The sequence below is a fragment of the Sabethes cyaneus genome, chromosome 2, assembly GCF_943734655.1.
Source record: "Sabethes cyaneus chromosome 2, idSabCyanKW18_F2, whole genome shotgun sequence".
In the NCBI taxonomy this organism is placed as follows: domain Eukaryota; kingdom Metazoa; phylum Arthropoda; class Insecta; order Diptera; family Culicidae; genus Sabethes; species Sabethes cyaneus.
Window position 1 is genome coordinate 30,324,544 of NC_071354.1, and position 26,277 is coordinate 30,350,820.

At 39.9% G+C, this 26,277-nt stretch overlaps 1 protein-coding gene across 1 annotated transcript; it reads right to left on the reverse strand.

The window, feature by feature from the left end:
* Positions 1 to 1,411: 1,411 nt before the first annotated feature.
* LOC128737850 (homeobox protein vnd) lies at positions 1,412 to 22,486 on the reverse strand. Its single transcript, XM_053832585.1, has 4 exons — positions 22,356 to 22,486; positions 11,769 to 12,162; positions 11,645 to 11,723; positions 1,412 to 2,127 (listed from the first exon to the last, which is right to left on the reverse strand). Exons 1-4 carry the CDS (start codon positions 22,484 to 22,486, stop codon positions 1,412 to 1,414), a joined length of 1,320 nt encoding a protein of 439 aa, XP_053688560.1.
* Positions 22,487 to 26,277: the final 3,791 nt, after the last annotated feature.

Genomic DNA, 26,277 nt, shown 5'->3' on the forward strand with positions numbered 1-26,277 from the left:
CCTATAGTCAAGTGTGGAGTGGTGCAGATGAGCAGAAGGCAAAAATATTCCGATTGTTCCATCCAATTCCCATTCTTCTGTGTCCGTCCCAGCCTGGTCGGCTTTCACCAGTGCCAATCAATGGCAATGGCAATGGTATACGAGTACAGGACGGACGACAGGATACCGATTCGTTCTCATATTATCCAATTTGCTGCCGAGAAAAGGATGCTGAGTCCGATCTCCGTCCGTCCGTCCGTCGTATTGTCCTGTCCGATGCGATGTGGGCTACTTCCTCTCCGAATCCGAGCGTCGTTCCGGATGCTCATAAATGAGTGGCGAAGGACACGGCTCTGATGTCGACGGTGCTCTATTGTTGCTGTTTTTTTTTCTTCTTTTTTTGAAGATGTTTGCTATTGTAGCGATCATGGAATTCGGAATCCTATAGAACGAGCGAACGAGACACGTAGTTGGTCGTCCAGTTTGTATTGATAGTGATGAATCGGTGTTTTTTTCTGGTTCATTCACAGTAACGACGACCAACGACCGAACCGAATCGATAATATTGTTGTGGAGTTTTTTTCTTAATTCTTTTTCGTGCTAGTGAAGGTTGTACGAGACGGAGGAGGAGGAGGAGGAAGGAAGCATCTTTTGGACACGGCTTTTTTATCGGACTGAAATGACATCCGGTTTATCGACTTTTTGACTTTCGCTCGGCGAGAGTCATTGTGCGCAAGGAGGATTGTTGAGGCGGAAGTTTTAAGGAAGGATTTAGGAGAACGACCGACGGACGGCCGGCCGACCGGCGGCCTCTTCAGTCGGTTTGATTGGGATGGAGTTTGAGAGGAAAAAAAACCTGAATAACTTCGGATTGACAACTGGCACAAAATGAAAGTCAAGTTGGATCTTTTATTCTCATCATTGAAAAGTTTTATTTATGATTTCCGTACATTGTATCACATACTTGAATATGCATGGGAATAGAATGATTCGGCTTTTTCTAATGTGGTGGTAGTAAGTAGTACATACTTTTGAACTGTGCAACTGTTTACAAAGACGGTAGTATATTTTAAGTTTCCAGTCAACATGTGAAGTTTATTGCAGTTGATTCGGATCAAATTAAATGTTTAGTTTTGAATGGTTTTCAAGCTCAGAACAATTATTCAACGGTGACGGAAAATCTTATAAATTAACTAAATATAATTAAATAGACTCTTACATTCTTGACCTAGAATCTGTCTTCTGAATAAATTGGCTAAAATCTGCGATTTTGATTTACATTTACAACACTAAGGACGCCGCTGACTGACAATACGAGGAATATACAACGGCGAATAGGACTATTTGATGCACGAAACAAGTGAAGCGTCTAGCGGCGGTGGTTTCATTATTATGTACAATTAAACGCGAGCAAGGATCCGAGGAGATTTGCTCAGGGCCACCATCTGGCGGCGGCTGCGTGATGCAGGAGGCTGGCATGCTGGAAACCCGGTGGTAGCTGCAGATGTGCGGCCTGTACGGCGGCGGCCATCATGTCGTGCTGTTTGCTTCCTCCCAGGCAGGGTTTCCCATCACGAACCAGAACCGGGACGGCAACCCGACGGGGCGAGGGCAGGCCACCGCCTTGATGCGCTCCCGGATCCATCGAGCCCTTCTCGTGCGCGGCCCGTTTCGTCTTGTAGCGATGATTCTGGAACCAGATTTTTACCTGCGTCGGTGTCAACCGAATCAGTGATGCCAGATGTTCGCGTTCCGGCGCGGACAGATATCGCTGCTGCCGGAAGCGACGTTCCAGCTCGTAGGTTTGAGCTTTGGAGAACAACACGCGTCGTTTGCGCTTTTTATGACCGATGCCATTGGTTAAGCGATCCGACGGATTGTCGTCATTATCTTCGATCATATCGATTTCCTCATCGCAGCCTTCTTCGATGTCCACGTCGTCCGAATGTTCCGTGTTGCCATCGGCGTTCAAGTGTTGTCGCTCGCTGTCCGACGGGCTAGGTGTCCGCGGGCACTGTTCATTGATTCCGCTACTTCCACCGGACCCGGGCAGCCCATGATAGGATTGCTCCGAGTGCACCGGTGAGGTACTATCCGGGCTGATCTGCTGGGCAAGCCGCTGCTGTTGCTGCTGTTGTTGATGCGATGCTGCAAAATGAGAAGAAACATAAAGTACCTCTTTAGTATTTCTGCACAAATGGAACGTACGAAGAATCGTGTGAATGTGTGTGGGAGAAAAAAGGCTAATTTGAACGCCACAGGACATCACCGCAGGACACCCCAGTGGGACGTCCCATCACGCCGTGTGTCTAGTTTGTTCCTTCAGTGCACTGTACATCTGGTTGTGGAAGACCGGAAGAACGGAAATGGACGCTCTTGGGAGAGATAATTTATTGTTACGAACAATTGATTCAGTTTCGCTTTTATCTTCGTTCGGTCGAGCGAAAGGTGTTTCAACCGCCGCCGGAGACGGAAATTGATAAATGACATTCAGTTAATCATAATACCCGGTCCGTTTTGCCCACCCTCTCTATGCGCTTTTCGCTTTGTCGATCACTGGAATGGGGCTTGAACGATGTTCCTAGCCTCAAGCGGAGCGCTACTTTTTAGTTCCACTGCTGGGATTGAAACCAGACCACCGCACCGGAAGACGGGAGTTTATGAGTGGAAGCGAAAAAATATTGAAAGCTTGAAATGTGTTAGTGCACGATGATAAGCTCCGCCTTTTTTCCTCAGCTAACAACAGTCACACACACAGTTATTGTTAGAAATGAGATAAAGCGAGAAAAAGTGGGTAATCATGAAAAAGGTTAACGCCAGCGGTAGTGTGTGTGAAGGATCCTGTGAGTGGCTGATTGAGTGGTGCTCGTTGTTGAGCCGAAAGGTCGAGAGTGGGGCTGTTCAAACGTGAAACACGAACTGAGTGGTCCTTATGTAATGCGGAATAAGGTTCTGGTTCGTGTGATTATACGCCTGCGTCCTCCGGACGGCTCGCCCGTCCCGGTGTGATAGAGGTTAATGAAAATTGATTACGATGAATGAAATAATGGAACGCTTTCTTAATGGAAAAAGGACTCCTTGTCCTTTCCTTGTTAGGCCAAACGAACCACTTTCGGCATATTTTATGTTGAGGACTTGGCTTGAGATTGGATACTGGGTCAGGGTTTGATCGATAAAGTGCTTTTATTAAATCAAACTCTTTAATCAACTTAGGATGTTGATGAAAATTTCTGACCACATTTAAAGCAGCTTGAAACGTCGATCATTGTTTACGTATTAATCGAAATCCCTATACAGCTGCAAAACTATCAATCTAGTAAGCGATGCGGCTGCGGTGAACCGCAGCGACGCCTCACAACGCTCTAATTAGTATTCATTTGCTTTGTTCGGAAAACCAGTGGAAAACTCGAAGGGCTGCATGTCGTCGCGTGTGAAAATCCTCGACCCAAACCAAGTTCAGATCAGTAATAGGTATGTATGTAGTTCTAACAAAGAGCTGATTATCACCCAAGCATCCGGGCGGGCGGGCCGGCTGGTCGACCCATGACGTTCAGCGGCGTGGGGAAAAACCGTTGATTTTCCTCCCCTACTACCCGAGGCAGAACGATAAAAAGCTGCCAGCCAGATCTATTACCGAAACATAAATCTGCGCTCGACGCATTATTGACGGTTTTATTACGCTTGCCCGCTCCTCAATGGAGTGCCGGAGATTGAATCAATTCCAGCGCCTCACCCGTCGTCGTCGTCGTCCTGGTCGTCATCATTCTCGTCGGAAGGATGTTTATTTTCCTTATACAAGGGGATTATTACAAGCGTTCGACATACAAACGATACAATTGAAACGAAAACACGCAATGCGAACCTCCCGTGCCGTCCGTTCCTCCTTGCTCTTGCACCCCTAAACAAGGGAGAACTACATTTTATTCAAATTAACTGAAATAAATGGCGTATCGGATGCCGATGTAGCCTTTTAAGGATTCCGTTTCCATTGTAACTGTCAGTTTGACAGCTGGCGTCACAATCGCTCTCGGTAGTAGGCGTGCAGCCCCGTCAATGAACCGGCCTGCATGTCCAGCTGCATCCCTGGCCGGCACAACAATAGCCGTCCGGCCATCTCGACATTGACATAATAGGCCCAGAAATTACACGAAAATTAACCAAAAATCAGAAATCGATTTGTTGCCACCGGGAACCAACACCGAAATTTACGACTTCCTCGGGTGACGGGGCTTCCCTTCTTGCCTGGTCCAAAATCAATTACAATCGAAATGACCCCTGTTTGCTGTAACCTGGAAATTGAGCCTCCTCCGGCTCCGGGCCCGGGCCGGAAGGATGACACCTCAGCCGTCAATAAATGGTGTCATGGCAAGCGAGCGAGGCTGTGCAGCTGCATTCATTTTCTAACTACTTTTGTATAATGTTATGGTGGCGTGGAACCATTTTTGATACGCTTGATTCCGGCTTCAATTCGGGTACAAACGAATAAAGTGAAAGAATGAACAGGAAAAAAACCTGGCACCATTCAACCGACAAGCCAGAAGAGAGGAAGCAGCGCATTATGCAGTCGGAAAGAGGTGTGATGGTAATAAATTGTTAGAAAATGGATGATGCGTTTTGTTCCTGTTTAATTTTCGTTTTTCCTAGCGTTGCTATAGTAAGCCGATGAAAAAAACTGCATCTGCTCGGTTGTTGTAATAAAGGCACCGCATTGATATTTTTTCCTGTTGGTACAGGAGAGAAGAGTAATCCATTAGGGGAGGGCTGTCTAACTTTTTATTGCCCGGTATCAAAAGTAGACAATTTACATTTTCCTGAGAGGGTACTTCTTTTTCGATAGTTTAATCCGCTAGTCTGGCCTTTGAACAGTTTTGCTTGCCAAGGACGACCGGCAATCGAAAAGTGTGTGCGATGATGATAGCGAATTTTTACGATATGTTTGTTTTGTAGGAATCAGGCACATATGCAAGGATTTTGTTATTTTATGTTGCCATACCTACCTAGAGATGACAAAAAGGAAGCCATCTTGTTGCAGAGATTCACGGGTGATTGAATTTCAGGCGTGTATAATTGAATGTTGATTTTAAATAATTGCTTTTTTATGTAATGGTTAAAAATTGCTTAATCAGAATAAAAATAATATGCCTTTAACGGTTATTCATTGCTATTTAGGTATCACTCTAAACTTATTTTTTTGAAAAAGGGCGAAGTGCTATATAAAGGTGTTGAATGTTCATCAATTTTCTACCAGAAAAGAAAACCTTGAAAGACTTTCACATTTCAAATCAACTACCGTCATCCGGGGATCCTTGCAACACTTTTAAACTTTGACTTGGTATAACTTTCGAAGGGTACCGTTCAGGTCCAAGTGTAAGTAGCCAAAACTTGTATAGTGATCAGTACTTTTGATTTATAATTATGAGAAAATTTATTAACTTAACTAAACAATAGGTAAACGTCCCTTCTTTGAAACGGCATTGACTACAAATGGTTATGTTAACGAACAAATGCGGTAGAGCTATCAAAAGTGCGATGCGCAGAAGTGTTGCAAGTAACCCGGTGTTGCAAGTATCCCCAGATGACGGTACCTATGTTTGGATCTATGAAATTATGCTACGCAAAATTGATCGAATCATCAGCTATCAGCCTTAATGATAGCAACGAATAATTTCTAAAATTTTATTATTAAGAACGAATCTTCAGACGGATCGTTATGGTGACGATTGTCCCGCCACATAGCCCCATAAGGTTTGAGCAAGACGATGGGAGACGTACGGGGAGTGTTTCTGTGCTACCAGTTTGGCTTAGTGGCGTGATTAAGAGTAGAGGCGAGTCGTTTTCCACTTTCATGAACCAAAAAACCAAAAATGTTTGCGCATATGTTGGATTTACATTTATTCCTTGCATTCTCAGCACTACACTACTTTCTACATTTTCTGAGAAATTATGTAAAAAAATCTGATCGATCTAGAGTCCAAGCATGAAAGAAATAAATATAAATGATCAACCTAAAACCAGTTAATTTCCTTTTACTTGCGTTTTACTTTAAACAATAAAAAAGAAAACAAAAAGTTATTTATATCCTTTAATAACTTTTTGTTTTCTTTTTTATTGTTTCAGGTATTCTACTAAGACGCTCAAATAAACATTAGTTAATTTGAGTTTTACTTTAATTAAGTTGAATTTCAAACCTTCTAAAAAATATGATAATACTATGTTATATTCAGAAATATAATCGAATTTCATTTCAACTCTTTTCAACTCATTTCATTTAAACTCTTTTAACTCTTTTTTCAAAGCATTCCACAAACAAAAACTATGAAAGATGAATGCGATTACGTTCAGTAAATTCACCAAACTATAAATGAAAATTCTGATTGCTTAAAGATTAATCGATTCAAACTGATTGAACTGATTAGCAGGGTATCACCTCGTTGATGGGTAACAAATTAACCGGAATCGGTCGGTTTAAAGGCAGCCACTAGTGGCATGTCCAGGTTGGGGGACACTGCAGCACGTGCCCCACCTTTTCTTTAAAATTTACTATAAAACAAAATCATACCTGTAACCCAGAAATCCATTGTTTTTATTTTGAATTGTCAACATTTTTTCAATTCAACTCCAGACATAAATTAAATTTACGTTTTACTCCAGTATTAAATTAAATTAAATTAAATACAAGCCTAATTTAAGCTTGACATAAGGTCCAAATTCAATTCTAATTTCATGCCTAATTTCAACACTGATTTCAAATTCAATTCCAAATACAATTTCAAGTACCATTCAAATTTGATTTATGTCTGATCTGATTAAGTTCAATTTCAATCTCTACTTTGAGTTTATTTTAAAGTCTGATTTCATATCCGTCTAATTTCAACTTTTCTCTCAACTCAACTCAATTTAGTTCAACTTCAAGTCCGATTTCAAATCCAGCTACAAGTCCAATTTAAACCCATATCAAATTCATTTTAAACTCCAATTATAAATTAAGTGATGGTGGAAAACTTCAAAAAAAAGTAGAATGTGTGAAATTGTGTTCTGGAACATGAATATTTTGTAAGTGTTTTTTTCTCGTTTGTCATTTTCTCATGAATATTTAAAGCAAAGCAATGCCTAGGTGCTACATTCCGTTATCGAAACTTGACCTTCTGTTTTTATATGACAGACTTCGCAGCCAGCTGATAGAGTGCAGGACAATTGCAGGGCCAATTGCTACGAACCTATTGACTCTAACAGCCTCTCCCAGTCGAGACGACGATTAGGCCAGCGTCATACCTCGATGCCTGCGATGGCTTATTAGGCCAGTGTCCTACCTCGATGCCAACTGGAAGGCAATATGAATATTTACCTAATTCAAAAATTGTCAAAAAACAGTGTCTTACGAAAACGTAACTAGATTTTCTTAGCCTATTCTCGTCTTCTTCGTCTTTTGCTGCTCCTGGAGGAAAAACGGAAAAGGGCACAGAGAACACGTGACGAAAACTAGACAAACGGGATCAAAAACGAGGAAAAACGCTTCAGAAAAAAAAAAGAAAAAATTGGCATGAACGAAAGTAATATGAAAGAAAAATCGTATCACAATTGGAGGGAAGGCGGGACGCAAAAAAAAAGAAAAAGTGGAAAAGAAGAAAGCGAGAAACAGAAAGGAAAAACGTGGCAAAGAGCAAAGAGAAGATTTGACAGAAATGTAGCGCAAACGGAAGAGAAACGAAAAAGAAAAATGAAGCAAAAGTGATAAAGAAAACGAGGAAAGCGATAAAAAATTAGCATATACTGAACAGAAAAGGAGAAAAAACCGAACAAAGCGCGAAAAAAACTAAATGAAAAAACAGGAAAAGAAAACGAAAAAATACTGGATGAAGAAGAGTGAGAAATTAGAACAGAAGAGAGTGGAAATAGAGGAAAACAATAAAAAAGGGAGGACGAACGGGATAAACAGAAAAACAGAACACAATATGAGGAAGAACGGACCAGACAAAAACTAATCAATAGACAAGGTGTTAACGGGACAAAACACACAAAACGAGATTTAAAAATAGAAGAAAAAGACGAAAAACGGAACAAAAAAGAGAAAAGCAAGAGTAAAATTAGGACGGAAATGGGCGAAAAACGGGAGGGAAAACAATACAAATAAAGGGGAGACGGAACAAAAAAAAAACAAGACGGGAGAGCAAAGCGCCAAAATAGAATAATCGTGAGAGAAAACAAGAGAGAATTGGACAACTAAAAGAGGAAAAACGGGACCGACGAAAACGAAAAACATGAAGGAGAGTTAAAAAGAGACGAAAACAATATGAGAAAAGGAAAAAGTTAAAAAAATGGAACAAGAAATAAAGAAAAACGGAACAATAAAAAAGAAAAAAGAAGTCAATTCTCAAGACCAAATTAAATCCAATTTATGTCCGATTTTAATTCCAGTTTTAGGTTCAATTTAGAGCAGAATTTTTAATTTTAAGTCCGTTTTCAACTTTAATTTCAAATCCAATTTCAATTCTAATTTTAATCCAGTTCGAAGCTTAATTTCTAGTCCAATTTATTTATGATTTTAAATTCAACTGATCCCGAGAGGCCGGCATTTTCAACCTAATCGGCTGGTATTTTGGTTATAAGTAATAATAGATTCGCCATCCTACGATTACTCTATTCCCCAGGACAAAACATTCTTCTGAAAGATCCCCCAGTCAGCATTTTCATATGTATAATTAGATTGCAAATAAGAGTTACGTATTGATATGTATCCAACAAAATCGTATTCGTCGTGCAAAAGCCGCTTTTCCGCACCATTTTGGAGGCGATATACGCAGTGAGGAATAATCTTGAGCAATACACTTATATAGGTATTTCAATACGATAAAATCCGATTAAGCGCGACAAGCTTCATACAGCTATACGACTTTGTGCTGAAAATCGTATGTTTGTCAGCTACTAGCATTATAAACGATAGAATATTAACTTGTGCGCACTTTGTTAGGCTTTATTTACGAATCCGAGTTTTAAGAGATATTTACGATAATTTTCGTACATTGAAATACGAGTTGGTGCTGGCTGGGCCGGTGCCCCACCTACTGTTTATGGCTGGGTGATATCGCTAGTGATAAAAATATGCGCACCATTTCATAATTGAATGAGTTGTCGGCGTTCAAAGTCTTTAATTTTTTCGTGTCGCTATCATATTTGTTTTCGCAGCATACCATACCACGCTAATAAATTAAGATGTAGTCCTTATTTGGAACGTAGGAACAAATTTTCCTTGAAGCAAACCCGCACAGAAAAAAATTGACAGCGTTATCCATTGATTTGCGGAAACCACGGCGAAAACAGCCAAGCAACTACGCTCGAAACTTTGTTCGTATTACTCGCTTCCTGGAGCGAAAAAGTTGGATATCGTAAAACGCTTTGTGTCCGCCATATTAAGGCCGATCCGGCATTCACCCTGCTGGCGAAAGTCGAAAGCGTCGAACGGAAAACTGGTTCCAGCCGCCCGACTGGTGTCAGAATTCGTGTAGTCATTACTGTTAACAAGTTCATCTCTTGAATAAGCATTCTACACATTAATACGCACTTCGCATGTTGTTTGTCTAACTCGTCGTGGCTGAATAATTCCTTACAGCGTTCATGATTCTTCAAAAGATGTCTGATTTCAACTAATTCAACATCCAGTCACGATTGGTTTATTTATGCCAACATTATTATGAAAATCAGTTCAGAGGCGTGAAATTATCAAAATCTTATTTAAAATACGGTCAACGGTGCATGCACAATGCATGCCTTTTAAAACTAATTTTCTGCTGATTCGGCAAGCCTACATTAAAATATGGAGATTTTCTTCCAAAAGTTTATTACCTATATTGGAAATTTTCCAACCTTTTCAACGTGATGAATTATAACCGTAGCCAGAATCGTCGCGAGTACCAATTTAATTTATTTTGTCTAGTAAACCAACAGTTTGTATGTGCTATTCAAACAAAATATATACATTTAACTCGGTCACAGCCAAGCGATTTTCGCTTGGAACGATTTCAAGCTGTCAAAAAATGAGCAGCATCTTTTGCTTGAACTTTAAAATCACTGAAAAGCGATTATTAAAGCATATTATTGAAATTACGCAACTGATTTTATTTCTTAAATTCGTCGTACCGTTTTAAAATCCGTCCATCAACATTTTTCATCGTCCGAACTAAAAATCACAACAATGTTTACGAAGCTAACGCGCATGTATTCGTGTAGGACGGCATGACAAATGTTATTCTGCAAAATTTCTGCAGATCACGCAAGTTTTCCTGGCAGTAGAATAACGACGATGCCTTGCGTGAGTTATTTGCATTTATGAATGACGGAAATCAAAACGATTAGTCGACATTTTCTTTCTCGTCGCACGAAAAAACGTAGGAAATTTGGCTGGTAGGACTTTTTTAATGATAAAAAGCATTTAAATAGATCTCAACTCACTTTGATTGATCGCGTATGATAGACAACTAACTAAAATATTAGGGAATTTGCATTGTGTGTCATGAAAATGCCGATATTTTTAATAATTTGTGTTGGATAGCACGGGAATAGGCAATTACGACGATGCAGCAACATACCTTATATGGCAAAACAATATAAACGAACTTCAATTAAGTAGTGACGAGCAATTAAACTCACAAGCATAGCGCAAATCAACATCCATCGCATCAATTCACAGACTTTCAAGTGGAATTTCAACCTCTCCGTTCAAAATGTCGCAAACAAGCTGGGAGTTTTGTCTACAACCGTCCATCGAACTAAAAAAACGAGCCTGTGTGTCGACTTGTAGGATAGCAGTGACTCTAAATCGCGACAATAAACAAAACACGATCCCAGAAGCTGTACAGGACGATGCTGCTGAAGTTGGATTACGTGGTAATGGACGACGAAATTAGCTCCGAAAAGAAAATGAATTTGATTAGGAAAATCTATCAGTTTACGAGCGTTTTTCTTTTGACCAGATTTTGATCTTAGCATCCCATTTGTTGCCTTTTTTAACGGTCACGCACGGGAACTTTTCTCCACACACTCTTAAATGAGGTTAAAACTACTCAATATGCCTTTAAAATGAAACTCAGATTTTGAGCAGTTTTTCAACCAAAAAATTGGTTGTAGGAACTACAACCTACACCTTGATACAGAGAATAATTCAATTATCGGTAGCAAGTAACCAAAATTGGTTGAATTTTTTACCCAAAATTTGAGTTTGTACTTTTTAACGGCATTTTGAGTATGGTTTCAATTTCAACCTAGTTTTAATTAAATCCGACCTATTTACAGGTAGAATCATTTAAGAGTGCAGAACATTAGTATTCGCAGTACAGCTGGACTTTTTATTAAATCGTCGTATAAAATGTTTTGCGAGGTTCAGAATTCCGATGAAATTTTGTACAGAGTTAAAAAACCAATGAACCAAAGCAACATTGAGTTTTTTGAAGGTGTACTATTTTCCCAAGACTTCGGGAAATTTGTCCCAGACATCACTTATTTAAAACAATCATGTGAATGTAAGCAATTTTTCACAACACCCTTGAACAAAAATATTATCTGGGCGCAGTGTTTCACAAAATTTTCCACACTAGTGCAAAGGTGATCTTGGGCTTCCAAAACAAAAAAACAAAACCTAATAATTTTTAAGAACAAATCAAACGAAACTCACCATTTAGGTTTCCGCACGTCTCGTACAGCCAGGGGCTGGCAGCGGCCGGAAAGAGCGGGTGATGCGGATGGTGATGATGCTGGTGGTGGTGGTTATGGTGGTTATGGAGGTGGTGCTGATGAGCGTATCCCGGAAGAGCCGTAAACCGGGCATGCAGATCCTCCGCCAGATTGGATCGTATTCGCAGCTTGGCATCTGGTAGCTCCGGCGACGATAGGAGTTCCGTTGTCTTAGGATCTCCACCGGACCGTGCCGACTGGAGCGGTTGACTGTGACTACTGTGACTGTCATCGTCACTGTTGGCCGGCGTAATGTTGCCGTGGTTGCTGTCCGTATCCACGGTCGCCGTACTGCGGTTGCTGAGCTGGTGTCCTTCATCGCTGGTATTCTCGTCATCCGCGGCCAGCCGCGACTGCTTCTTGTCCTTGTGGCCTAGGATGTCACTGATGTGGAACCCGGAGCCGCCGTTGGCGGTGGTTGTCCGCTGGGTGCGTGGGAGTTTCATATTGTCGAGGAATCTGTGTGCGGGGAGAAAAACGAAACAAAAGATTGGATTAGAAGCCGTCTCCAAAGAAAGCCGGAAAGAAATCCGTTCGATTTAATATTATAAGGTTTTCATTTGGTCCGACTGCATCTGACAGTCCCGGGATTGCACGACGGGTCGGGTCCGACCGAAATAATCAAGCGATTGGATTAGATTAACGTCAATCAATTTAGAAGTTCGGTTCGGAGCAAGCAAAAAAAAAACTTGTGGGGGACGATGAAAACTTTTCCGTCGCTCCCATTTTCATCGGATTACAACGTGATTTAGGTTGTACAGTTTTCACCTTGTTGGCTTGGGTTTTTTCCCCGCTTTGCTGGTTGCAGGCTTAATTCTGTCTATTGAAATAGTTTTTCTCTGTTGTTTTCTTTCACATCACGATTCGATTTATGTTATACCTAACAATTTTTGGTCGCTTTCAATCACCACACCTTCCTTCGACGGGTTACACCGTGGTACCGGCCGGGGTGCATTAATCCGGTTCACGCCACGCAGTGTCGCTTTGTTCAGCTGTCATCGTCCATAGCGGGATGGATCGGATGTGGGGACGGTGGCATGGAATGGGTGGGTGGGATTAATTTCTATTAAAAATGCAACCCAATAACCAGAAGCTGTCGACGGTGTTGTGATGGCCGCTATTAAAAGCCAGGTGAGGATTTTTTTCCCCAAACAACAATAGACCAACTTTTGACAGGCGGGGGCGAGCATGATGGTGATGTAATGATTTGATTATGTTTGTTTAAGCTTAATTACATGCCATATTTTAAGGTTAGGTGCAGATTGGATGACGGGCGATCAAAATGTAATTAAACTGGTAAATGGGTGCTAGTGTGTGTGACAGCTATTGTGTTTGTGGTGACACGGACATTGGATCTGAACCAATCAAAATGACTTCTCAAATGGTTAATTACCGCTTGATTAATTTTTGCCTCAAACCACAAGCTGCTTAGTTGCTGATCCGGGATAATGCTAATGAGTAGTGCAAATATCCGCATATTGATTCAATCGTCCGGTTCCCGATGCGATTTTCAAACCGCTCAGCAGGAGTCGTGAATTTCCCTCCTTAATAAGCGTGTGCCTTAGCCGCTTGTTTGGAGGTGTGAAAGTCTGCAATGTTGTTCTTCAAATTAGCATAATCTTAGACCACTAAAAGTCCTCGATCGAGGTATGACCGCTGCGATCGGATCATAACCGGCTTTCCAGAGGTTAATACCATCATTTTAACCCGACTTTCTCCGGAATCTGAGTCGGATTTATGCGTTCTACTGATTCTAGGTCGCAGCAAGAACACTGTCACAAAGCAGAGCAGAAGATCAGACAGGCAGGCAGTCAGTCACCGGACGAACGCCTCGGTTAGCTGCCTGCAACCTTGAAGTGAACGATCAAAGCAAACGGGAAGATCGGAATTTCCCGTAGTTCCTTTTTTAACACCTCTGAACAAAGCAGGCTCCCGTATTGTGGCTCGACTGGGAACGACCCACAGATGAAAGAACGACAAGGAAGCAAGACATAAAACTTATTAAAAATGCAATTACCAGTGCAGTACACTCGCACACCTGCTCGTTCAGTTCACTGCTGGGATTCAGAGGAAGCACCTACACCACCAACTCAGTCGAAGGGATAATTTATTCCGACCAAAAACAATAATAAATGCAAATGAACTTCGTCGGAACAAGTACACGACGACACAAGTTCCAGCAACAAGTACGGGGTAATTTTAACTTTTTACTATCGGAAATTCCAAAACCATCGGGGCTCCGGGGCAAGTCCTTTGTTGGGTCACGTATTAATACAGCTGTGCGTAAAGTGCGAAACCATCATCCCCGACACCGGTAATCGGTCGGAATTAGCATGAAGGCATTCTCACTTTGTAACATTCCGTTGGGAAATAGGTCGAATGAATTTAAAATAAAGAAAAAATACACACCGGAATCAAGCATTCGAGTATCATCGAGCCACTCGAGTGGGTTTGAATAGGAATCATAAAATCATCGAATTGAGATGTTTTACAACTGAAGCACGTTTCCCTTTTCCGGGACTCAACAGCATTCCCGATTCATGAAGACCCGCTCCTTTTGTGGCAGCGAGCTGTAATCCTAGAAAGGTGGCCGCCGACACACTCGCTTCCAATTGTTGCTCTAATCGTTTCGTTTTGAAGAGATGATTAATCATAGAGTTACGGTAATGCGTTGAATTTACATAGCAGTTCCAGATTCTCAGAAATTAGGCTCAAAAAGCGACTAAAATTCTAATGAAAGTTCCAAACGATTTGCTGGTTGAAAAACAGCAATATAATCTTTCTTGTCGAAACTCAACAATTAATTAGAATTTTACTAAAAATCAGCAAATGTCATTTTTTATTGAAAGTTCGGCAGCCCTGTAGATCTGTCAAAAGTTGTATTAGAGGGGCGCGGCGCATACGCGTTTACGCGAAGTAAAAGTTACTTGCTTAAGTTCAAATTTGTAAACTTTCTAATTTCTGGTGTATGTTGAGTCCCTATCCTAAGAGTGCCGTAAAATTAGAATGAATTATGTTGAGCAGAGTGTTGTTGATCAGAATGGAACTAAACTTTTAATGAGGTAAGTGTACATAGTTTGAACCCGTTCATTTCCAACCCGTCCCAAGCGATCACACCTGGGAAAATACGCGTAAAATCCGCTTTCCACCGCCCCTTGATTGGCCCTACTTTCACACGTATTTCCCCAAAAACCTACAACCTCAAGAAAACAACAGAAACAGAACACACAAGTACCTGTCCGTTGCCGTTGAGCTATATCACTTTACATACTTCAATCCGATTGCTGCCGGTGTGTATGAAAGGAAGCAAAAATATGCAAATTTCCTAATTTCCAGAAAATATTGTATTTGCAAATGTCATTAGCATAAAGTGTCGGGGCTGGACGCGTACGTCATAAACTTTCGGGTGTGAAGGTGATTGGCATCTTCTTTCGGTACTGCTTTACTTATACTTCTACCTCTTGGTACCTCTTGCTTGGTTCGAGTGGTTCAAGCGTAACGGCCTACTATTTGCATTAACTAACTAACACGGACGAGCACACGGACCGGGTAGCCGGATTGGCGTTAAGCTTTTCTGAGGTGCGAAAAAGGACACCCGATGTTGCTTTTGGGGGAGTTTAAAGCTCCTGGGAATTTCCAACCGGCAAACATTTATGGTAGCGATGTTGTCGAGTGAAAAGTCACCATTTATGGCATAAATTGTTTGGGTTTAATGACGATCTTTGTCACTATCGAGTGAAACCTGTGTTGTACTGTAGTAATATGAAACGTAATTTTATCGGAATTCCCATTCTGATTTTAGTAAAAGCTAAGTACGCTGATACAGTAATGTTCCGATTTTGTCAGCCCCATGTTGAATTTTGGGCTGACAGAATGGGGAAACTGACAAAATCGGGATATATTTTTTCGAAAAATTTTTCAAAATTCAAGTCTTAAGATATTGCAATATCGAAGACTTCTACTAAAAATTAAATTTTAACCCTCAATTGGTCAACCGAAAGCTCAATGAACCGGGCATAGCCCAAGTAACAATTCTAAAGCCATTTGGTTTTACTTGAATTTTATAAAGGTTATATTGCGGTATTAATCATTACCTCTGGGTTTATTGTGGTATTGCGCAATACCAAGAGGATACGAGTCCAAACACACTTATAGCTAGCTAGAAAACCATAATAAACTGTTAATAAGGCAAATTTATTGTGGTTGCTTATATTACCTCGTTAAAACTTGTTGGCTGCACCACGTCTCCTATAAACTTACCATAAGTGTGGCGTAGCAACACAAAACGGCGCACCAATCAAAATTGATCTTATCGCGGTTACTTGTCAAACCGTAATAAATCTGTTAAAACCAGGGGGAATCTATCGGTAAGGAATTGTGAAACTCACATGTGAAGGGGCCGGCAGGTGAGCATAATTTTCAATGCTGCTCTTGCTACTTTTTTCTCACCGATTTGCTGCTCTTGCCATATTGCCATATTCTAGTATTTTGTTTTAGCTCGCAAACAACAATTCATCAAAGCTAATAGTGCAAACCAACGAAATTGCTTAAAATTTAATAAATATTCTATGGGATATTTTATTCTGGTCGCTAGAAACCAAATCGTTCAAAATGATCTGTCAGTAAAACTAAAACTTTACTGCTCACGAATATTTTTTCAAGTTAACAAAGCTAGCGAACTTATTTAGCGTTTGCCAGAAAAACGAAACGCGAAAAGCGAAAAGCTTCATTAAATTATGGGGATGGCTGTCAAGCAGCGAAAGCTTAATCGGTTTTATTGCTGCTTCCAGCAGAGCGTGATACGACTACTTGAGCTTATAACCTGATTCTTATAGCAGTTATGAAAACACTTGGGCCACTTGGTTACAAGCAGTTTTACAGCGGTCATCAGAAAGTTCTGGTGGACCTCATAGTTTTATTAGCGGTTTTATGAAATTGGTAATGAAAACCACTATACGAACGTAATAAAACTTGGAATTGTTACTTGGGAGCACACTGGCCCACAACCTTTCTTGGTGCGCATTAGCTTTGAGCGGAAAAACATGGTTTTAGGTTTATGAAAGCTTCGGAAGAGTTTCTTAAAATTAAAAGTCCTATCGTCTAGCGGAATTAAAATTTTGATTAATCCCCCTAAAAGTGCAATAAAAAAAATATTTTTCTTCAGTTTCAATATAACACATTGATGTGTTCTGCAAAGTTTTACAGCATATTAGGAAAAGAAATTTTGCTGAAGACAGTAACCTTCTATCTCTTCAGTAAACATAGAAAAATACTATTTCTCATAAATCAAAAATCGTTAAAATCAGTTTTTCTATTTTAGCTGTTTGTGTAGTTGTATGACTTTTTCCAATTTTAATTAGTTGTACAAATAGTAAAAATACACAACATTTCTGAATATAGTATACCTCTCTCTTTGCTTATTTAAGAACTATAGAACTTTTACTATAAAAATATCCTAATTTAGACCCCAAATTACTCGCCAGAAGGCATCATTTTATTCAAAAATTTTCCCCAGAAAATCAGAATAGTTTCAAGCATGCTGAAAAGTTTTGTGAATCATAGACTAATCTCAAGTTTTTTAGTCTTGACCTTGAAATGGGGTCATACATATATATTATTTTTTTGAAATGATGGTTCTACAATTGATGAAGGGACGGTAGGAGAAAGAAATGATTTTTTTTTTTTGGTGAAGGAGGGGAAGAGCGGAAAGGAAAAGGGAGGGGGGGATATTGGTAGCTACGCTTGACAAGTAGTCATTTTGACTCCTACCTTTTGTCCAATGCTGGAAAGTGCATGAGTCGAACCAAGCTATAATCTGAGATTGTAACCGGATTCGAACCCACAACACCCGTCAGGGCATGTGGTTCGCTGGTACTTGTACCTTTGAACCATAGAGGCGCTGGATAAAAGGAGACTGCAAAATCCACTTATCAAGATAGCGACGCGTTTGGTTGGGTTATGCATTGTGTGTCATAAAAATGCTGATATTTTTAATAATTTGTGTTGGATAGGACGGGAACAGGCAATTACGACGAAGCAGCACCATACCCTAGTTTGAATCAGAGCTCAAAATTCAATGTGTTTACTCCGAGTGATCAGCAGATTCTCTTCGTCATACTCAAAGCAAGTAGAAAATTCAAGAGGACTTTTATTTTTTGAAAAAAAAAACCGATTAAATCCACCTAGGTATTGGTGAAAGGAACCTTTGTTATAAAATCTCATTTGTCATTTGAGTTAAAATTCGACAAGGTTACAATTCGGAACATAATTCCACTTTTATTAACGTTGTGTTAGATATTATAAATGTGTATTTAGTATACTATGCATATGTATTTAATATACTGAATAGCTTAGCGGAAAATGTTTCTATTCTAATGAAAGCAATTAAAAATCGTGAGCGAAGTTATTGAGCTGTTTTAAGAAGAAACTCAACTCTGGAAAGTTGAAAAATAAATCGATTTTTTTTAAATGGCCGCCATTTTGATAATTTTTCGAATTTTTAATAACCACTACGAAACAATTTAGGTATTGACCTTATGTTTCGAAATCATCAATCAAATACGTTCTCCGATACTGGTTGGTTTTCGGCAGCGACGTACCGCTACAGAGTAAATTTTCTCTAGTGAGCATTCACGCGCCCAGTTGCCAACAGTATAATAATCATTATTTTGCATCTAAAAAATACTAAATACATCTTCAAACACAACACACTACCGCAACACTTAACTTTAATACCAACAAATCCATAAAAATCACGAAATTCCATTATTCGACGACCTTACAGAGTAGAATTCGATCTTGAGTGCTTTTTCAAACAAATCAATATATTTTACAACCACTAAGAGATAGACAGTTTCTATATTCGGCAAAGTTGCTTATTTGACTATGTTCTACAACTTTTGTTAGGACACTTTATTTTTTGGATGCACTTAAAAAACAAAAAATTGTGACGTTAGGTCCCGCTGTGCATCCTATTTGATTCATATCAACAACGTTTTCTTAAATAATTTCATCAAATTATTATCAAATAACTTAACCGGTAAGACCATTTCTTATCAAATTTAGCAGATATATTCAGAGCGTTAAGACCTCTCGTTTGATACTAAAATGATTAAAATCTGATTCATCTGGTTAAAATCGTTGTAAATTTTATTGTGTTATATACGATTACTCATAACTTCCAAATTAAACTCTCAATCTAAAAACAAATCAATAGTGACTTATGAGGCTTATGAGGCCATTCAAACAAGACTAATAGTGCACAAATCGGTTCGGCCATCTCTGAGAAACGAATCGACTAATTGACACCTAGTAAAACACATTTTTATACAAAACTTTTGAACTGATTATTTGTTTTCAACAAAACTCCCCTAAAAATTTTATAGTAGCAAGACCTTTCATTTGATACTAAAATTGTTGAAATCGGATGAGCGGTTCCGGAGAAAATCGTGTCACGTAATTTTCATATTTTGCTTATAACTTTTAAACGAAACGTCGGACCGCAAAACAATCCAATAGTGATCAACAAGGTGGTAACACTTTTCTAATAAGCTTAACGGCGATCGAATCGGTTCAGCCATCTCCGAGAAACAGACGACTAAAGTCAAGCGTCTCTCTCTCTCTCTCTCTCTCTCTCTCTCTCTCTCTCTCTCACACACACACACACACACACACACACACACACACACACACACACACACACACACACACACACAGACATTGCTCAGTTCGTCGAACCCTATCGATTGGTATATGACATTCGGGCCTTGGGTCAATTTCGTGTTTTTCAACCAATTTTTAAACCTTTGTTATACTATACAAAGGTAAAAGTCGTAAAAAATAGTAGATTTCTTACATGATCCTTTAATCGATAACGTAAGGGCAATCTGAACTGAACAAACAAACTGAATAAAAAAATCTAAAATGGTGCATGAAAGAGAAAAATCAGAGGAGAGGACTGAAAATGACGAAAAATGGAGTGGGAATAACGGAATGGAGAAAAAGGAAACAGGTGGAAACAGTGTTCCAAAAAAAACAAAGAAAAAACAGAAAGAAGAAAGGAAACCCAGACAAATGGAGAGAAGACGGAATAGAAAAGGTAAGAAAACGGCCGAGAATAAGAGGGAAAACGAGACAACAAAAAGAAGATGGAATAGATAGCAAGAAAAACAAAAAAATAACAGATGAAACGGGAAATCAAACGAGATGGGAAAAAGATGGGACACGAAACGCGGGAAAAAATGGGATAGAAAAGAAAAACAGGAAAAAAGGACCAAAGAAAAATGTAGAACGAGAAAGAAAAAGAGTAAACGGGAGATAGAAAAGGAAAGATAGAACTGTTAGGAAGAAAAAACAGAATTAAAAGTAAAAAAAGGAAAAACGGAGCTTTAAAAAGAGGGAAACGGCACAGACCAAACACGAGAAGGAAAGGAGATAAAAAGAGTTAGAAAAATAGGACAACTGGAAACGAGACAGAGAAAAAACGAGTGAAAACCATAAGGAACAACTGAAACAGGAAACGGGAAAAACAGAAACAGGAATGAAACAAGAAACACCGGACATAAAAAAAAGGAAAACGAGAGAAAAAGAGTAAAAATGGATGAAAATTGAGAGCAAAAACCAATAGCTAAATCGCTACCGAAAAGGAGAAAATCGGAACAAAAAACGAAAAAATAGGTCTGGAAAAGAAAAAAAGGAAGGACAGAAAAGAGGTAAAACGTGTGAGAGAATAAGACAAAAAATGTCAATTTTAATTTTAGTTAAAACTTCCTGTCTAATTCCGTGTCTATTTCGTATTTGAAGGAAATATTCAATATTAGATTATTCCAAGTTCAAGTCTAATTTAATGTCCAATGTCAAGTATAATTTCAAGTTCATTTGCATGTCTGATTTACAGCCCAATTTCAAGTCTAATTTATTTCCAATTTTAGGTTCAACTTTAAGTCAAATGTAAACTCTGATTTTAAATACAATTTAAATTACAAGTCTAATTTCACATATAATTTAAAGTCTAACTCAATTCTGTTTTCAAATATCATTTTAAGTCTAATTCCAAATAAAAACATTGATTTCCGTCTTAAGTCCGACTTCATTTTCAATGCCAAATAAAACTTCCAGTCTAAATTCAGGTCTAATTTCAAATTCAATTTTATTCTCAGTTCAATTTGAAGTAAATCCTCAATCCCAAAATAGTTCAAATTCAAGTCTAATTAATTCCCCATATCAAGTTTGTTTTAAGTCCTATTTTAATTCTAATTTCTAGTACAGCTTCAACCCTAATTTCTAGTCTAATTTCACCATTGATTTTAGAGCCAGTTGCGACCTAAAATCCGGAATTTTCAAACTTATTGGCTGATAATTTTATGTTAAGTAATTTAGTAGATTCACCGTCTCACGATTATTCCGTTTTCCAGGCCAAAGCATTGTTCTGAAAGTTCGGGTGCCTCCCGAACCTCTTGTTAATGTCTGTGTACGCTAGTGATTTCAATGACATCTTCTATGCTGGTGAAAATCCTGCTTATAATCTAAATTTTAAGATCAATCAAAATAATGTTACCGCCTCGGTGTTGTAAATCTTGTTTTTTACCGAATTCTTCTAGATAAAATATACATCACTGATGTGAACCGATCTGTATTGATCAATTTTGTCTGTTCAACTTTCATTGTCGATAGTCCAAATTTGGTATAACTCTGAGTTATAGAGCACTATAGAAGAGGCTTCCAGGCTTCACTCAGTAATTTTTCAATGCCTTAAAAATAAGTATTTTAGGACGGATTTACGACCCGACTATGAATACATTCCATGCATAATGGCAATTAACATATCTTTTTTTAAAATTCAATTTTAAAAAATCAATAATTAGTCTATAAATTTCATTCTTGCCTGCAATTTTGTAGCAAATTTGTTATGATTGGTAAAAGTTTGATATTAGCAAACAATACTCTTTAGCTCTGTTAAATGGAAAATCCTGCAGTGAGTTTTGTTAATAAGTATAAAAACTATTTCAAAGTCCAGTGTTTCTCTCCAAGTAAGATTTAGTGTTTCAATGCACTCTCATTGCGTTGTTTAAGTTCAATTTTGGTCATTAGAACCGTCGTAAGTGTATCATAAAACCCAAATTATTACCTGGATTGATAGAATGTATTCAGCAAGGTACTAGATATAACCACGGACGTCAATCATCAAATATTTTTTATCGATAATGACATCAATAATAATCGAACCAGTCGTCCAATACTGGATTCTGATCCGAGTTTTCAATAGATAGAAGAAAATCATTTCTAACACCCCAATGACTAACCGGCTCCGCTCCAGCAGCGAAGGAAGCAATAAAAAATACGACCAATTCCGGTCGGCCGAACGATGAAAAAGCATCGCACTAATCGCATCGAAACGTATCGGCACTCTTCCGGATTGTCGCACGTTCAAGTCTCCTTGTTCTCAGGGCGGTGTCGCCCCAGCAGACACCTATTGCTGCTGGCTGCAGTTGCCGCAGCATCGAAAGAAATAATCCATTTATTTATGATCTTTTGATCGACGGATATTTTCCTCCGTCCACTTTTACGACGACGCATTGACAGAAAATTATTTCAAATTAATTTTAAAATTAATTATGATTAATTACCCGAACGCAAGCCGGAAGCGCACTTACCCGGGTAGTGAGCGGAGAGCCGCCGGATAGAAGGCCGGAAGCAGGGCCGGATTCCAGGCCGAAGGAAACAGAATTGGCGCCCAGTTCAGCATCGGCGGTGTACTGGCCGCCGTTGCCACCGTCGGGGTCATTGCGTCCGCCAGGAGCGTACTTTGGTTGGTGGCGTTGCCGCCAGTAGTGGCCGGCGAAGCGCGAGCCGGGGCGGGCGAAATCTGCCGCCGATTCGATGGAGGTGGTGTCGAAACCGAGGTTCTTCGCGAGGACGGCGTTTTTCGTTCCGGACTGGCGCGAGTGCCGCCACCAGCATCCTTCTTTTCCGCGGCCACTTTGAAGCACTTTCGAACGTCGTTCGCAAAATAAACAAAACTGTAAGCGTTTCACTCAATTTTCTTGAAAAACTAGTTTTCACAATCACTTGATTATTATTTTCCTGTTTTAATCGCAGTTTAATCAAACTTCTAATACAACGCACCTCGACGGAATTGATTTCACTTTCCGATTGCCAAGTATGGTAAGTGAGAACCAAATCAAACACTAATGTTGTTATTATTATCGAACACTAAGCGCATATTCACACTCTTCAACCGATGATAGCTAGTTCTTGACTGTAACTAAATTATGTTTTCACTTGAAGGTAAGTGGGCACTCCACCGAGCCTCGAGCCACTCGACTCGACGAGAGCTGAGTTCTTGTGCCTGCATCCTTTTTCTCGAACAGCATGCCTTTGTAGCTATCTGATAGTTGCATCTCACTCTAGCTCCCAGCCATCCCTAAGCACCAATACTCAACATAATGCTCAATGCTTGGCAGCAGAAAAAGCTCACCCTCCAGTCGAGCCAGCCAACCAGTCGCCGTTTGTATTTATGATGAGAATGTATGACGAGACGAGTGCTCTCATCGCCACACAATTTACAGCCGGCTGATCCAGCCAGCAGAGCAGCGGAAAGTCGCAAACCGAAACCGAAAGGACACTTTACTCGCTGAATGCTGGAATAGTGTTGAGTGGGCCAATCGGAAGCGCCCATCGAAAGGCGAAGCAAGAGGCGTGGCCTCCAGTCCATATCACGCTTCAAAGTACACATCCATTTTCTTTCACACACAGCTACGCACCGAACAAGTGGGATTTCCGTCTCCATCACTACCGTTGTTTTCCTACCACTACCACTACTGCACTAGAGCACGCGAGCATAACGAACCCAATCCAAAAGCAGCTGGCTGGCCTCTCAGCAAACAAACACGGCCGCCTGAGTAGCGGAGGGAAATGCTTAGCTTTTCGAGTGTAGGTACCCGAACCGAACTCAGCCAGCCTGTCGTCGTCTATCACCGATGTGGATAAAGCATAAACCTACATCTATAGAGTGCCCGAACCGATGCGATGCGATGCGATGCAATGATGCTTATGCTCGCTTATGTCTGCACACTCAAATTCGACAAGGAAACCACTTCTTGCGAGTGGGACGCACAGTGGGATGTTGGTTGTTGGGCTGAGGGAAAAAAAATTTTAGAAATATAATCGAAACATCGGAGAAGGTATGGAACCTATTCAGATTTGATAAAACTGGTAGACGGTAAAAGTAAAATAAGTTATTTTTAGATCTAACTTATTTTAAAATTACTTGAATGAAAGGAGTAAATGACAAAATTTCAAAAAAAAGGCAGTGTTCTACCACCATTACTCGATACATCCCACACGATACTCGACACTCAACACTCGACACACGATACTCGATACCCGATGCTCGATACTATCCAGTTTCAAGTGAATTTTGAAATCTAATTCCCAGTCTAAGTTCAATTTTAGGTACAATATCTGGTTTATTTAACAGCAAAGTTTCAAATTGAACTTGAAGTCTGATTTCCCTTACGGTAATACTGAACCTTGACATAGTGTAAGGCTTTTAACTAGTTAGTAAATGAACAGCGTAAATGAATTGATGATTAAAATATAAATATTAGGGGTTGCAAAAATTCATATTGATTTTTATTTTTTTTCCATTTAGGTCAAGTACGATTTCTGCTAATGTTGAACGAAGTGTTCTGGAATGTATAAAGTTATCTCGACAAGGATGGAAATTCAGGTAAGGCGAACCAGTGTGTGTGTGTGTGTGTGTGTGTGTGTGTGTGTGTGTGTGTGTGAGAGAGAGAGAGAGAGAGAGAGAGAGAGAGAGATAGAGAGAGAGAGAGAGAGAGAGAGAGATTATAAATTCAGAAGGGAGAAGAAAAATATATATCCATGCCAGTGTTGCAATATATCGACAGCGTTTACTGAGATTGAAATATTGCCTATGTAATGGCAGCATTTTGTGCTTTCTTTCAGAATGTGTAATCTTTCTTATCGAAGATACAAACCCCATGGAAATATTTCGCTCAAAGGCATTAACATGAAATTTTGCACTCGTTTTCGCTCGATCTATTTCAACTACATTCGTAAGAATATACGTCAGTTGCAGAAGTGAAACGATTTTTTCGTAAACAAAATTTCACTTTTTTAAATTTAGTGAAAATTTGTATATTTGTACCCGCCATGGTGGTAAGGTGTTCGGCCAAGTTTCTATGCCGGCTGCAGGTATTTGTAAACATTATTCGTTGTTGACAATTTCATACCTCATTTTCCCATGAAACACTGTAAGCTAGCTGTCTTGCAAGAATTTTTTTAAATTTCAATACATACAAAAAAATATTCAACAGAAAAATAGTGGCAATCGGTCTAGTAACTGTCAACCATTTCCATTGCCGTGATATCGCGATGAATTACTTGCGGTCAACATCGCTATCATCATCGCTATCAACCTATCAAATGTTGCGTAATCAAATTCGAATATGGGAACTGCAATTCAACTACAATTTTTAACATATTTTAGGAGCAGCGCCTATTGACGTAGCTAGAGGGGGTGCCTGGGGTACCAGGCCCCCTCCAGAAATTTTCCTCATTGGAATCGGAAACCGGGAAAAAAGTCAGTGTATATGTTCCCGCTGTATAGATATTTTCTTTTTCACTAGGCATCGCAAAAGCGTATTTGTCGTCGTCGTTAGTAGCTTAGTAGCCACTCCGGCTCATGCTGTTTCAAGCGTTCGTCTCCATTCAGCTACATCTTGGGCCACTCGTCGCAAATTTCCCACTCACAGAAGTCGCAAATCACTTTCGACCTGGTCGAGCCATCACGTTGAGCCTCCCTGTTCCTGATGCTGGTACAGTTGTTAAAGAGAACTATTTTCGTCGCACTGTAGCCTACTGACTTTCGCCAGATGACGATGGTAATCTCTACAAACAGTGCTTTTAGCTCATGATTCATGCGTCTCCGTTACTCTCCGCTTTCAGTTTGTACTCCGCCAAATATCGTCCGCAGTACCTTCCGCTCGAAAATAGCGTATGCCTAGCGTTTTGCGAAGGGCTAAGGAAGCCTAATTTCCCGCTTAAATGCGCAACTAGATCCTCTTACTAGTGTTGTTGTCCGTGTGCACCAGCAATCCCAAATACACGAACCCATCTGCCACTTCTACTTCGTCGCCATCAACAGTTCCCGTCCGCAAGAGGCACGCGTTTGGTCTTGGCCGCCTTTACGTTTAGAACACTTGTCCTAGATTCCGATTTCGTCGGATCACCCCTTCAAGTGCGATGTTGAATAGCATGCAAAATAAGCCGTCACCTTGTCCCAACTTTCGCCACGTCTCAAAGTAACTCGAAAGTATCCCCGAGATGCACACGAATCACAACTCTCTCTCCAATGTAGCTCTGCTCAGTTGCGTCAGTTAATTCGAAAAACCGTGTTCGTGCAATATCTGCCATAGCTGGTCTCGGTCGACTGTATCCTATGTTGCTTTAAAATCAATAAAGATGTGATGCGCGGACAGGTTTTACTCCCGACATATCTGGTAATTGCGCGGACCCTCATCAAGTCCGCCTGGGATTTCCCTACAAAAC

Bases quoted from the DNA above. Each gene is read 5' to 3' on its own strand.
- LOC128737850 (XM_053832585.1), bottom strand. From the start codon at position 22,486: ATGACCCCGACGGTGGCAACGGCGGCCAGTACACCGCCGATGCTGAAC. The intron at 12,163-22,355 runs GTAAGTGCGCTT...CCCCGCACACAG, and splicing joins GCTCTCCGCTCACTACCCGG to ATTCCTCGACAATATGAAAC. The intron at 11,724-11,768 runs GCTCATCAGCAC...CACCACCACCAG, and splicing joins TTACGGCTCTTCCGGGATAC to CATCATCACCATCCGCATCA.